This window comes from Xiphophorus couchianus, chromosome 19, assembly GCF_001444195.1.
Source record: "Xiphophorus couchianus chromosome 19, X_couchianus-1.0, whole genome shotgun sequence".
NCBI lineage: Eukaryota > Metazoa > Chordata > Actinopteri > Cyprinodontiformes > Poeciliidae > Xiphophorus > Xiphophorus couchianus.
Window position 1 is genome coordinate 23,628,516 of NC_040246.1, and position 13,473 is coordinate 23,641,988.

The window sequence follows — 13,473 nt, forward strand, 5'->3', positions numbered from 1 at the left end:
TAGCATCTTTTATGCAATTAACTATCCGCCAGAGAAAGTCATTTTTCTCCCAGTCATCTTTCATTAATCCATTAACAATCATTTCATAAGATAAATCTTCATATAGCCAAGGCAACGTTAAAGTCCATACTTTTTGTGCAAGCCAGCATCTCCAGAATAAATGTAGGATGTTTCGTCATCCCCCATCGGGCCCTCGGGCTCCGTGTCCGATTCCTCCTGCACAGGAAGCCTCTTATAGGGAGGAAATGTTTGATGATCCATTTGCCAAACCAGGTCCTTGTGTACGTTCAACAAATATACACGCTTAGATTCGGTTCCATCGGGTCACAATCTGCAGCATTTGAGCCACAAACTGACGGTTTCCTCCAGGATCTTCTGGATTTGTGGTTCTGACAACAAGTCATCCTGGTTCTGATGCAGCAATGCAACCCAGACCATCACACTGCCACCGCCGTGTCTGAACCCTGGTGCTGGTTTACAGCAGAAACATCAGGTCTAAAACGATCCATGTTTACCCAAAAGCCCCGAAGCTTCAGAGTTTATAAATAATATCCAAAGTCATGATGGTAAAAAAAATCTGATCAAAACAAATCAGTAAATTTTCTCTCTAAAAACCTGAAAAGTTTCTGTTAAATCCTGAGAAATGAAGATACAGCATTTATATTATAGTAAATGTATTTTAACAAAGTCTGATGTTAGTCAGCGTTAAATGTTCATCGTTATCATGTCTGTGGAGTCCGTTCCTGATCAGCTGCTGAAAGCTGTGAAACGTTTCATGATGTGAATCTTTGCTGCCATTTTAACGTTTCCGTTCTTCTCGCCATAAATTGGGCTGAAAGGTGAAACAGCCTCAGAGGCAGAATCTCCTCCCACTCGTTTCCAGAGGTGAAGACGCACGCAGCGTTAGACGGATCATGGATCAAATGGAAATAGAAACACAGCAGTTTAAAATAACCGCCATGTGGCAGCGACTGGGAGCTTCTGTCACTTTATGAAATAAATGATGAGGCTGAAAATGACTGAGGAAGAGTTTGGCAGGCAGAGAAAATAAATCCAGTCAGGATGTGTTTCTCCTTTCTGGATCTTTACTCCGGATTAAATGGAAATAAAGCTGTAAACAATGAAAACATGAAGATATTACAACATTTCTCCTGATCAGCTGAGCTATGCTATAAAATAAATATAAACTGCAAAATAAAATTAGTTCACCTACACTGAGACACCATGAGTTTATGATGGTAATCCAAGTGACGATAATATGAGCTAATTTAAGTTAAACTGAAACACAATAAACTTTGGAAAACTAAACGATGATACATTAAGGTATAAGCTAAGCTAAATTAAGCAAAAAAAAGCTATGGTAAATACAATATACCTAGCAATGCTAAGCTTAAATATGCTAAAGTGTTAGCCAAGCTAAGCCAAGTTAAGGAGAGATAAATTAAAGTGAAATACAACAAACCTCAGAAGGCTAACGATATGCTACGATATGCTATATATATAGCGTATATAAGCTAAAATATGATAATCTGGGCTAATTTCAGCTAAACTAAGATAATCTGGAATATGATAAACCTTGGAAAGCTAAGCTATGCTAAACTAAGGATTAAGCAAAGATAAAATGAGTTAGTTTCAGATAAACTCAGATAAAAAAACATTCAGGCATTAAGGCTAAGCCATATGCTAATAAATGAGCTAAGCTAAACTGAACAAAGATAAAATTAGCTAATTTAAGCTCGATAAAGTGAGCTAAACTACGAAAAGGTCAGGGGTCAGGGAGATCAAATAAATTGAGATTATTTGTCATCAAGTTTGAATTTAAAAAGATGAACAGAAAAATGTGTAAACGTCAGAATCTGAAGAGGGAAAGTCGCAGGTTTCTCCAAAACCAGCAATAACCTGCTGAGTTTTACTCCAGTTCTAAAATCTTCCATAGTTAAAGTAACTGAACTGACCTGAACATGAAGCGGCCATGTTGGATTGGAAATTCAGTGAAAACCTTATAGTTAGCTTGAATTGCTAACAGCAGTTAACCGGTCGGCTTACCATTCGCATTCAAACCAAACCCAGACCGAGGTCTTTAGGACCAGAGGTCAGAGGTCGGTCAGCGTTCACACCTCACCAACTGAACTGGACTTTGACTAGACAGGTGGGTTGGAGTCGGGCTGAAGTGGACTGGACTGGTGGAGAGCTAGCTTAGATTATAACATTGACCTGCTCATCAAACGTTACACTGCTGCCAGAAAATCACTTCCAGGTTCCTCTGAAAGATTTCTTATGAATCTAAGAAGGGATCAAACTCCAGACTGACACCAAAACGTTGTGGGAGCACCATGAAGGGCAGCAGCACGAAGCATGCCGTGTTTTAGCTTACAGCGTGATTACATGTCTGAAGAGACAAAGGAGTAAGGAAGTGGAGAAACTCTGAAGAAGAAATCCTTCAGTCTGCCTGACCTCAGAGAGTTTTCTTCAGAGCAGAGTGCGTACGGTATTTATAGCAGTGGGTTGGAGAGGAAAGCCTCAGATTTGTGTCCAAACGGGGAGTGAGAAGAGTCTGGCTGTGAAAACATAAAGTGCTGTTTGCAGTGAAGGACGGCGGCTCTTAGAGTGAAACCACATCAGCAGCGCGGCCGGAGGCTGAACGCTGCGATGCTCACTGACCTTGGAAAGTTGATCTGGTTTTGTTTTGGCGTCGGCCCATTTATCGCCTGGCTGGTTGGGCTGCGGAGCGGCGATGAAGCTCTCGGTTGGTCTGGGGCTGCAGGCGATGGAGCAGGAATCAGGAGATATGAGAGGAAATGTGGTGTGGATGTTGTTATGTGAGCTGAATGTGATTTTGCTCTAACTGGAGGGGAGCCTGTGGTCACAGACTCAGATTCTGCTTATGAAATGTCACAAAAACGTCACAGTGTGTAAAATCCTCACAAACCTTTTACCTGTTTGCTCTCCCTGTGGAGGTATCGGAAGTTAATCAGAACAACGACGTTCATCAGTTTCTGTCAGACGACCTGACAGTGCAGAATAAATCAGCAGGATGTGAGAGAGCATTCTGCGGGTCGGTACTGACCGACCTGTTTCTGTTTCCTGACAGTCACTGGTCACGTTTTTCTTCCAGAACCTCATCCTGTCTGGGTTTGATCTGACATTATCAGAAACATTTCCATCTTCCAACATCTTCGTGGCTGAATCAGAAAATGTCTTGAGTTTGAACCGAGACTTCCAGAACTCGTCCTGCTGTTACCTGTTGGTCCAAACTCAGGTTGGGTCAATAATAACGGCCGCTGGGTAAACCAGAGGATCGATCATCTGCTGATCGATCTGCTGCAGCTGATCTAACCGTCCCGCTGGGAGAAGCGCTGTGCACCAGGAGGGAAGGACCGGACCCGGAGGACTGACGACCCGAACGCAGCAGCCGACCCGTTTCTGGGTTCTGGTGAGATCCTGCTGCTGAAGGAAGAAGATGAGCTGATGAGGACAGACAACCTGGGCTCAGACACCAGGTGAGATTACCGCAACAACTGGAGCAGAACCAGGTGAGCAGCCGGGCCGAGAGTTACCCTAACCCTTAGCCTTTAACCCCTAACCCTTAACCCTAATAGGTGTCATCGTGTTACATAATCTGAGAAATCCAGACTCACAATCACTGATGAGCCTAAAGCTAGCGGCAGGTAGACAGGTGAGAGGACAGCAGTCTCCACCCACTTGTCACATGATCAACGTTTGTTTCCTCCTGCCTGCTGTTATAGAGCAGCTTTTATCCGAACTGGAGAAAACATGAAGCCGACATTGAAAGGCTGTGTAAACAGGTCAGTTCACCCCGCTGCTTCCCAGAAGGACGGATTTACGGGTAGCACAGATAAACCTGTTGGAACCTTTTGTTCATGTTTCTGGTGCGTCGGTAAACCTGACGTACCGTCACTAACAGCATACATGCTTTTAAACTGAACTGCACCATCAGGCGAACCCGTCCAGTTCTGTGGCAGTTAAACCCATTTATTTAGATTTTTAGTTCTTTATGGGCCGGGAACTGATTCTAAAAGTGACATCATCATGACTCCCGGTGCACCGCGTTGCCTCGACCAGCAGAGGCCGCTGCGCCGCCTGGACGCTGACGTCATGTGACGTACGAGGAAAAGTGAAAACAGCACAACAAACCAGCAGGCAGCTAGCCACCGTTAAACTGGAGGTTATCAGGAGGGGCAGGACCCAGCTGCAGTTCGGCGGTTCTGTTCGGAAAGGACAGGAAAGGTGAGTCAGAACCATGTGATCCGCTTCCTGTTGGCTTGTTGCTATAACTCTCATTTTGACCGTTTTTACGCTCATCAGTACGCAGGTCACGTGTTTAGGATCCATTTAAATTAAAGCTAATTTAAAGGATTAAATCCAAAATGTTCCGCCTCAGCGGACTCATAGTTTCCATCTATAATCTGTGATTTTAATCTGTCGGGATGATGCAGATTATGTCAGCACAGGAACCGAACTGTGTAGAAACGACTCCGTCTGCTGTTTGTTCGGCTGAATCAGCAGCAGAACCGGGAAGTTCTGCTTTTCTTCATGGTCTCTGGTTCCGGCTCAGCTGACTGCAGGGAGTTCTCTCTGCTCACTTTCACTTCCTCTGGGAGCTGTTTCATTTCTGTCCCCATCCCAGACCTTCCTCTGACGTCACCAACACCTCCATGAAGCTCCGCCTCCTTGACTCCTCCCACATCGTCTGTCCAACATTCTGAGCGTCTCCTCCTTCTGCAGGACTTCCGTCTGGAGGCAAAGATTTTACTGGTTGGGACAAATATGGACAGATCTGATAGATGGTGGGACAGATATCTGTCCCACCATCAGTTTGTCCATCTTTATGTCCATCCATGTTGAAGTCTGAACTCTGACACCTGTCCCAGAGGACGGAGACGTTTGGTCATGTGGACATGTCTTCTGAGTCCAACTGATTTTATAATCTTCATTTTCTGTTAACGCTGTAGCTAAATTAGAGGGAGACGTCTCCGGTCAAATGTCCTCCGGCTGTCCCCCCCAGTCCCCGGCCGTAGCGAAGACAGAGGTAGCGGTGGAGGGAGCGTGCCCCCTGCTGGCCGCCACCTTCGCCTACTGGGACAACATCCTGGGGCCTCGCGTGCGCCACATGTGGGCGCCGCGCGGCGAGCAGCCGATGTCGCTGAGCGACGGCGAGGTCACCTTCCTGGCCAACCACACGCTGAACGGAGAGATCCTGCGCAACGCCGAGTGCGGCGCCGTGGACGTCAAGTTCTTCGTCTTGGCAGAGAAAGGTGTCATCATCGTGTCTCTGATCTTCGACGGCGAGCTGAAGGGCGACAAGAACACGTGCGCCCTGTCCGTCATCCTGCCGCAGACCGAGCTGGCCTTCTACCTGCCGCTGCACGCCGCCTGCGTGGAACGGCTCACACACGGCATCCGCAAAGGACGCATCTGGATGCAGAAGGTTTGGGGAGAACTTTAGCGTTAGCTGTCTGTAAACACTGTGTTGCCTTAGCGCTTTAGCGTTAGCTGTCTGTAAACACTGTGTTGCTTTAGCGCTTTAGCGTTAGCTGTCTGTAAACACTGTGTTGCTTTAGCATTAGTTGTCTGTCAACACTGTGTTGCTTTAGCATTAGTTGTCTGTCAACACTGTGTTGCTTTAGCGCTTTAGCGTTAGCTGTCTGTAAACACTGTGTTGCTTTAGCGTTAGCTGTCTGTAAACACTGTGTTGCTTTAGCGTTAGCTGTCTGTAAACACTGTGTTGCTTTAGCGTTAGCTGTCTGTAAACACTGTGTTGCCTTAGCGCTTTAGCGTTAGCTGTCTGTAAACACTGTGTTGCTTTAGCGCTTTAGCGTTAGCTGTCTGTAAACACTGTGTTGCTTTAGCATTAGTTGTCTGTCAACACTGTGTTGCTTTAGGATTAGTTGTCTGTCAACACTGTGTTGCTTTAGCGCTTTAGCGTTAGCTGTCTGTAAACACTGTGTTGCTTTAGCGTTAGCTGTCTGTAAACACTGTGTTGCTTTAGCGTTAGCTGTCTGTAAACACTGTGTTGCTTTAGCGTTAGCTGTCTGTAAACACTGTGTTGCTTTAGCGTTAGTTGTCTGTCAACACTGTGTTGCTTTAGCGCTTTAGCGTTAGCTGTCTGTAAACACTGTGTTGCTTTAGCGCTTTAGCGTTAGCTGTCTGTAAACACTGTGTTGCTTTAGTGCTTTAGCGTTAGCTGTCTGTAAACACTGTGTTGCTTTAGCGCTTTAGCATTAGCTGGCAGTAAACACTGTGTTGCTTTAGCGCTTTAGCGTTAGCTGTCTGTAAACACTGTGTTGCTTTAGCGCTTTAGCAATAGCTGTCTGTAAACACTGTGTTGCTTTAGCGCTTTAGCAATAGCTGTCTGTAAACACTGTGTTGCTTTAGCACTTTAGCAATAGCTGTCTGTAAACACTGTGTTGCTTTAGTGCTTTAGCATTAGCTGGCAGTAAACACTGTGTTGCTTTAGTGCTTTAGCGTTAGCTGTCTGTAAACACTGTGTTGCTTTAGCAATAGCTGTCTGTAAACACTGTGTTGCTTTAGCACTTTAGCAATAGCTGTCTGTAAACACTGTGTTGCTTTAGTGCTTTAGCATTAGCTGGCAGTAAACACTGTGTTGCTTTAGTGCTTTAGCGTTAGCTGTCTGTAAACACTGTGTTGCTTTAGCAATAGCTGTCTGTAAACACTGTGTTGCTTTAGCGCTTTAGCAATAGCTGTCTGTAAACACTGTGTTGCTTTAGTGCTTTAGCGTTAGCTGTCTGTAAACACTGTGTTGCTTTAGTGCTTTAGCATTAGCTGGCAGTAAACACTGTGTTGCTTTAGTGCTTTAGCGTTAGCTGTCTGTAAACACTGTGTTGCTTTAGCAATAGCTGTCTGTAAACACTGTGTTGCTTTAGCACTTTAGCAATAGCTGTCTGTAAACACTGTGTTGCTTTAGTGCTTTAGCATTAGCTGGCAGTAAACACTGTGTTGCTTTAGTGCTTTAGCGTTAGCTGTCTGTAAACACTGTGTTGCTTTAGCAATAGCTGTCTGTAAACACTGTGTTGCTTTAGCGCTTTAGCAATAGCTGTCTGTAAACACTGTGTTGCTTTAGCGCTTTAGCAATAGCTGTCTGTAAACACTGTGTTGCTTTAGCGCTTTAGCAATAGCTGTCTGTAAACACTGTGTTGCTTTAGTGCTTTAGCATTAGCTGGCAGTAAACACTGTGTTGCTTTAGTGCTTTAGCGTTAGCTGTCTGTAAACACTGTGTTGCTTTAGCAATAGCTGTCTGTAAACACTGTGTTGCTTTAGCGCTTTAGCAATAGCTGTCTGTAAACACTGTGTTGCTTTAGCGCTTTAGCAATAGCTGTCTGTAAACACTGTGTTGCTTTAGTGCTTTAGCGTTAGCTGTCTGTAAACACTGTGTTGCTTTAGCGCTTTAGCAATAGCTGTCTGTAAACACTGTGTTGCTTTAGCGCTTTAGCGTTAGCTGTCTGTAAACACTGTGTTGCTTTAGCGCTTTAGCGTTAGCTGGCAGTAAACACTGTGTTGCTTTAGCGCTTTAGCATTAGCTGGCAGTAAACACTGTGTTGCTTTGCGTTAGCTTCTGCTCAGTAACGTGTTTCTCGTCTCTGAGTCGATGTTAAGTTTTTCTCCATTGTCCATAAACCTGGTCAGAACCTGATCAGAACCGGGTTGCTGTGTGAAGCTCATGGTTTCTTGCTCCCTGTAACTTTCAGGGCTACAACATCATCTCAGTGCTGAGCCTGGAGGTCGCCCCCATCATGGAGCTGCTGGCCTCCATGAAGTCTCACTGCGTGCCTGAAGAAATAGACGTAAGCTGAGATCTGGTGCTTGGTTTTATTTTCTAGCATTTAAATCAGGTTTTCTCTGATCTGGACGGTTTGTTTCCTGCGGAGCAGATCAGAGACACCGTGCTAAATGATGACGACATCGGGGACAGCTGCCATGAGGGCTTCCTCCACAAGTAAGCCTAATGGAGACAGATGACAAACAATGGTCGTTTAACACCCGTCAGCCACCTGATGATGAGTGATGGCGCTCTCCCAGCTCAGCTTCTCCCCAGAGAAACTGAGACGGAGGAATTGCCCGCCAGTGAGCAGGAGCCCAGCTTTAGAGCCTTAAATGGGCACAGCTGAGAGGATTTGTGGGCTTGGCCTTCTGTGATGATTTAAAAAGTCATTTCAAAGTGTCTTTTAGCTCCAGACTGGGATTAACAGCAGGACAAGACCAAATATGTGACCATAGAAAACCAGCCTGAGATGACTTGTTCATCTGCTCCACACATCCAGATCCCCAGACTCATTGACTGCAGTTAGCACTGTAGAATGGCTCATTTGATTAGCAGAGCTACTTGGATACTAACTGGCTCTAATTTCCAAGCATCTGTCTTCCAGAGCCATCAGCTCCCATCTGCAGACGTGCGGCTGCTCCGTCGTGGTCGGAAGCAACCCAGAGAAAGTAAACAAGGTGAGTTTACTGGAACCAACCGCGTGTAAACGCATCACCGGGCTCACCCCTGCTAACCTGCTAATGCGCTAACAGCACATCTAATTTAAATAGTGTGGCACCTTACTGTTAGCTTCTGCTAAACACCATTTTAGAATAGCACTAGCCTTTACTAAATACCATGTTAGCGTAGCGCTATGGCATTAGCTTTTGTGAAATGCTATAGCACCATGCGCTGCAGTGTTAGCTTCTGCTAACGGTGTGGAACGCTGTTCTGCTGATGCTAGCACATATCCTAGCAGCCGAGCCAAACTGGACCCAACTGGTTCTGGATGGACCTGGAGACTTAAAAACCTCTGAGTGGATATTCCTCCAGTTTTCTGAGGTTCTGCTCATGTGTCACCAGATCGTCCGGACGCTCTGCCTGTTCCTGACTCCAGCTGAGAGGAAGTGTTCCCGCCTCTGCCGGGCCAGCTCCTCCTTCAAGTACGACACGGGTCTGTTCGTCCAGGGACTCCTGAAGGTATCTGCCGGCGCCGCGCGGTTCTGCAGGCCCGCTTTGACCCGCTGTCTGACGCTGCCGCTGTCTGCTTCCAGGACTCCACGGGCAGCTTCGTGCTGCCGTTCCGCCAGGTGCTGTACGCGCCGTACCCGACCACGCACATCGACGTGGACATCAACACCGTGAAGCAGATGCCACCGTGCCACGAACACACCTTCAACCAGCGGCGCTACATGCGCTCTGAGCTCAACACGCTGTGGAAGACCGACAGCGAGGACGACATCCCGCCGGAAACCGTGATCCACACAGACGAAACCTTCACCCCGGACCTGTAAGCTCTCCCTAAGCCCCACCCCAAACTCTTAAATCCCACCCCAATCTGTAAGCCCCGCCCCCGGGTGTTTATTTGATAGGTAACCAATGAGATGTTCGTCCTTCATTTCCCAGGAACATCTTCCAGGATGTCCTGCATACCGACACGTTGGTCAGATCCTTCATAGACGAGGTGAGACGTTTTTATTGAGGGAGTTATGAAACATGAAACTGCTGCTGCAAGTTACTCAGCAGGCTGTTGCTAGGTAACCACAAACCAGGCTATTCCTTGGTAACCAAAGAGTGAGTTAGTTGGCTGATTCCACCAACCTGGCTTGGCTGAGAGGTTGAGCAGTTCTTTCCTCTGCCTACATCACCCAGAATGCTGTGCGGTTCTGGATCAGAGTTCACTAAATATTATCTATTGATTCTGATCACATCCGTCCATGTTCTTCCTGCCTTATCCCATTGGAGTCATTGGGGTGCTGGTCTCCAGCTGTCAACAGGTGAGAGGCGGGGTCACCTGGTCAGGTCACCAGTCCATCGCCAGGGCAACACAGAGACACACAGGACAAACAACCACACTCACACCTAGGGAGAATTTAGAGAGACCAGTTAACCTGACAGTCATGCTTTTGGACTGTGGGAGGAAGAACCCACGCATGCACGGGGGGAACATGCTAACTCCATGCAGAAAGACCCCAGGCCGGGAATCGAACCCAGGACCTTTTTGCTGCCAGGCAACAGTGTTACCAACTGCTCCACTGTCACAATAGACATAATCACATGTCTATTGTGACATGCAGTATATTATTGTTTTTTTCTCCCCTCCAGGGGGTCTTTTGTCGGCTCTAGTGTCCGTTAAATGACAGTAGGCTGACAGGAAAGGAGAGGGGGGAAAACATCTGGGAATCGAACCCGCGACGGCCGCGTCGAGGACTCAAGGCCTCCAAATGTGGGTCACGGTATCCGCTATGCCACCACGGCACGCCCCATATATTATTATTAAATGATTGAAATTAACTATAGTTGATAAAAAATAGTTTTAATCTGCAGGAGTCAGAAACCATGTTGACTCCAGAAAACCAATTAACCTGGTAGTTAGCTAAGTGGGAGTTAGCTAGGTGGGAGTTAGCTAGGTGGTAGTTAGCTAAGTGGTAATTAGCTAAAACGGTAGATAGTGAAGTGGTAGTTAGCTAAGTGGTAATTAGCTAGCCCGGTGGTGACCTAAGCTATGTGGCTAGCTATGTAGTAGTTAGCTAACTGGTAGTTAGCTAAGTGGGAGTTAGCTAGGTGGTAGTTAGCTAAGTGGTAGTTAGCTAGCTTAGTCATCCAGCGGCCTGCTGTGTTTTGAAGTTAAAAAAATACTTAAAGTTGGCAGGAAATTGTAAAACACCACCAGGTAATTATGTGTTATTGGAAGACATTATTAATAATACCTAGACACCAACTATAAAGTCTTAAAAAAGGAAAAAAAACTTGAAATACATAAAGTAGTGCCTAGACTGGTGGCTGCCAGGCTGATAATCCACTGGGAGAAACCAGACAGGAAAAACATCCAGGGGCCTCAGAGCTTTTCTGATTGACCAAGATCAACCAGTTAAAACTGGGAAAACTGGACAGGTTGGGGCTGGTGCCTGTTCTAATCGCCATGGCAACACCGGCCTGACCTGTTGTGAAGGGCAGGAAGCAGAAGCTGCTGCCAAACGAACAGAAACAGTTTGATGTGTTGAACTGAATAATTGAGGCTGCTGCCTCTTTCCTCCAGGTGTTCCTGCTGAAGCCCGGCCTGGCCCTCAGGAGCTCCTACCTGGCCCAGTTCCTGCTGCTGCTGCACCGCAAGGCGCTCACGCTGCTCAAGTACATCGAGGACGAGACGTAAGAGGCCGCACGGCGGGGGCAGCGTCATGCTGCGGACACGTCTGAAACCTGGCAGGACGATGACCTGTGACCCTGGTGGGGTTTATCCCCTCTGTCTGACCGGGGGTCCGTAGTGCGGCTCGTGGGCCATTTGTGGCCCTTAGGCTGATGTTTTTGCGGCCCGATCCAGATTTGTTCCCCAGCACCAGAAGTTGTAAATAAAAACCTTTTGGTTTTAAATCAGGACAAACTGATCAGAAACAAACATGAATCTGTTACCAGTAGAAATTATTGATCTTTAGTTATTGAATATGTATTAGGCTGATCAAACCGAGCTGACCTCTGTTCACAGGCAGAAAGGGAAGAAGCCGTTCCGGGCCCTCCGGAACCTGAAGGCGGACCTGGACCTGAAGGCCGAGGGGGACCTGAACATCGTCATGGCGATGGCCGAGAAGCTGAGGGCAGGGCTTCACTCCTTCGTGTTTGGGAAGCCGTTCTACACCAGCGTGCAGGAGAGGGACGTGCTCATGAGCTTCTGACCCCACCAGGTCTAACCGGGTCTAACCGGGTCGGACCGGGTTCTGGTCCAGTATTCAGACGGCTGGTTCTGACTGAAGTTGGTAGCTTCCTTCGTCTCCAGGAACCAGAATTCGGTCTGATGTTAACTTGGATTTAAGCTGATATTTATTTTAAATGTGCTGAAGTTGGGAGACAACTGGAGCTTTTTAATATTTTATAATCATGAATAATTTAAATTATGACGAGTTATTAAACTTCGGCTCAACTGTGAGCCAAACATTTAAAGTTTATAGACGATAAATTAGCAAAGCTGCTGAGATGAAAAGCTTCACATTCTGTTCTGCCGTTCTCTGATTGGCTGTCAGGGATCTCTGCCGTTCTCTGATTGGCTGTCAGGGATCTCTGCCGTTCTCTGATTGGCTGTCAGGACCTGAGCTGTTTCATGTTTAATCTTATTTTGTCGATGTTTTTCTCAGCTGTTTGTTTTCTGTCCATCAGCAAGAAACGTTTCAGGAATAAAGGTTAAATAAAACATCAGAACTGTTTACTTCCTTTGTAGCTGAACTGAATCCAACCAACCAGTCATCCATCCGTCTTTCAGTCATTTAATTTTTGAACTTTTCTCCAGTTCGGTCCTCACTGATTGTGGTTTCCACACAGAACCACCAGCTCTGAATGTAGAATCCCAATTAGAAGTTAAAACATGAAACTCATCAGTATTGAAACTGCAGTTTTCCATCCCAGCGTCCCCGAAGAGCCGCGCTAAAAGCGCCTCACCTTCCACAACAGCCTGAGTATATTTACATTTCCTCTGAGATCCTTCAGTGCTGCATATTTAAACTAAGACAAGCTGCTAATTATGTAGAAAGTCTGCAGCAGCGACGTCCTTCAGGACTTCAGCAGACAGAAAGCTGCTAATGCTGTTAGCGCTGCTCAGAGCCGGACGTCCGTCAGGGAGCAGGCGGGTCTGAAGGACAACTTAACTGCTTACAGGTTTAACAAACACCCAGGTGGGTTAGCAAATAAACAGCAGCTCTAAGTCCTTCTGCTGATGGACCAAAGATGGCGCCCAAATGCACTTAGGAGAATTTAAACCTCCTCGGGGGACAGCAGCCTCAGCTTGGTGCAGAGAAAACACTTATTAATTAAAGCACTAAGCTCAGGCTATGATTCAGATTAGTTTAAAAAGTTTCTCTCTAAGGAAAACTAGCAGAGCGTCCTGTTGCTGCAGCGTTCACTCCTCCTGGCCAGCAGGGGGCGACAGAGTACAATCCCTCATTCTCAGCATGCACGCAGCGACAGCAGAGAGAAAAAACTTTGAGCCACTTCAGAGCACAACATCCGTATTTTCAAAATAATTCACTAAAGACAGAAAATACTTGCTATTTAATGAATACAGGAGTATATTGGGATCACTGCTGCCACCACGTGTTTTGGAGGGGAAGTGCTTGTTCCAGAGTCGTGCACCAACTGGCTCCGCCCTGTTACTGGGAAGAAACCTCCAGCAGAACCAGAACCAGCTGCCACACAAAACAACCCAGAAGGCGTGATCCAGAAGAACTTTCTGCTAAAGAAAAGCGAAGCATTAATGGCAGCAGCAGCTTCAGCTCTGAGTCAATTTAAAGGCTGGAAACTCCACCGTCTCCAAGCAGCAGTTTACTTTGCAGGCAGTGAAGAACAACTGCAGATAAAATTATAAAAACCCCCCACAACATCCATAATGCTTTAGCCTTTACCTTTAGCCTTTAGCTGTAGCTTATACTTTAGCTTTTAGCATTAGTCTTGTTTACAAGGCTACAGGGTTAAATCATCTGCAGAAGGAG

At 46.5% G+C, this 13,473-nt stretch overlaps 1 protein-coding gene and 1 long non-coding RNA gene across 4 annotated transcripts; both read left to right on the forward strand.

Moving 5' to 3' along the window:
- Positions 1-3,736: 3,736 nt before the first annotated feature.
- Positions 3,737-12,187, forward strand: c9orf72 (C9orf72-SMCR8 complex subunit). 3 transcript variants are annotated; one of them, XM_028001051.1, is made up of 10 exons: positions 3,737-4,248; positions 4,649-5,449; positions 7,728-7,823; positions 7,911-7,975; positions 8,406-8,478; positions 8,864-8,980; positions 9,055-9,290; positions 9,407-9,464; positions 11,040-11,149; positions 11,484-12,187. In XM_028001051.1, exons 2-10 carry the CDS (start codon positions 5,003-5,005, stop codon positions 11,668-11,670), a joined length of 1,389 nt encoding a protein of 462 aa, XP_027856852.1. In that variant the 5' UTR covers positions 3,737-4,248; positions 4,649-5,002; the 3' UTR covers positions 11,671-12,187. The 3 variants fall into 3 exon arrangements, with proteins under 3 accessions (XP_027856852.1, XP_027856851.1, XP_027856853.1); XM_028001050.1 differs by having other exon boundaries at positions 4,967-5,449; XM_028001052.1 differs by having other exon boundaries at positions 4,974-5,449.
- On the forward strand, positions 9,471-10,737 carry LOC114134427 (uncharacterized). The gene is made up of 2 exons (XR_003593385.1): positions 9,471-10,425; positions 10,458-10,737. It is a non-coding gene; the product is annotated as an uncharacterized LOC114134427 (long non-coding RNA).
- Positions 12,188-13,473: the final 1,286 nt, after the last annotated feature.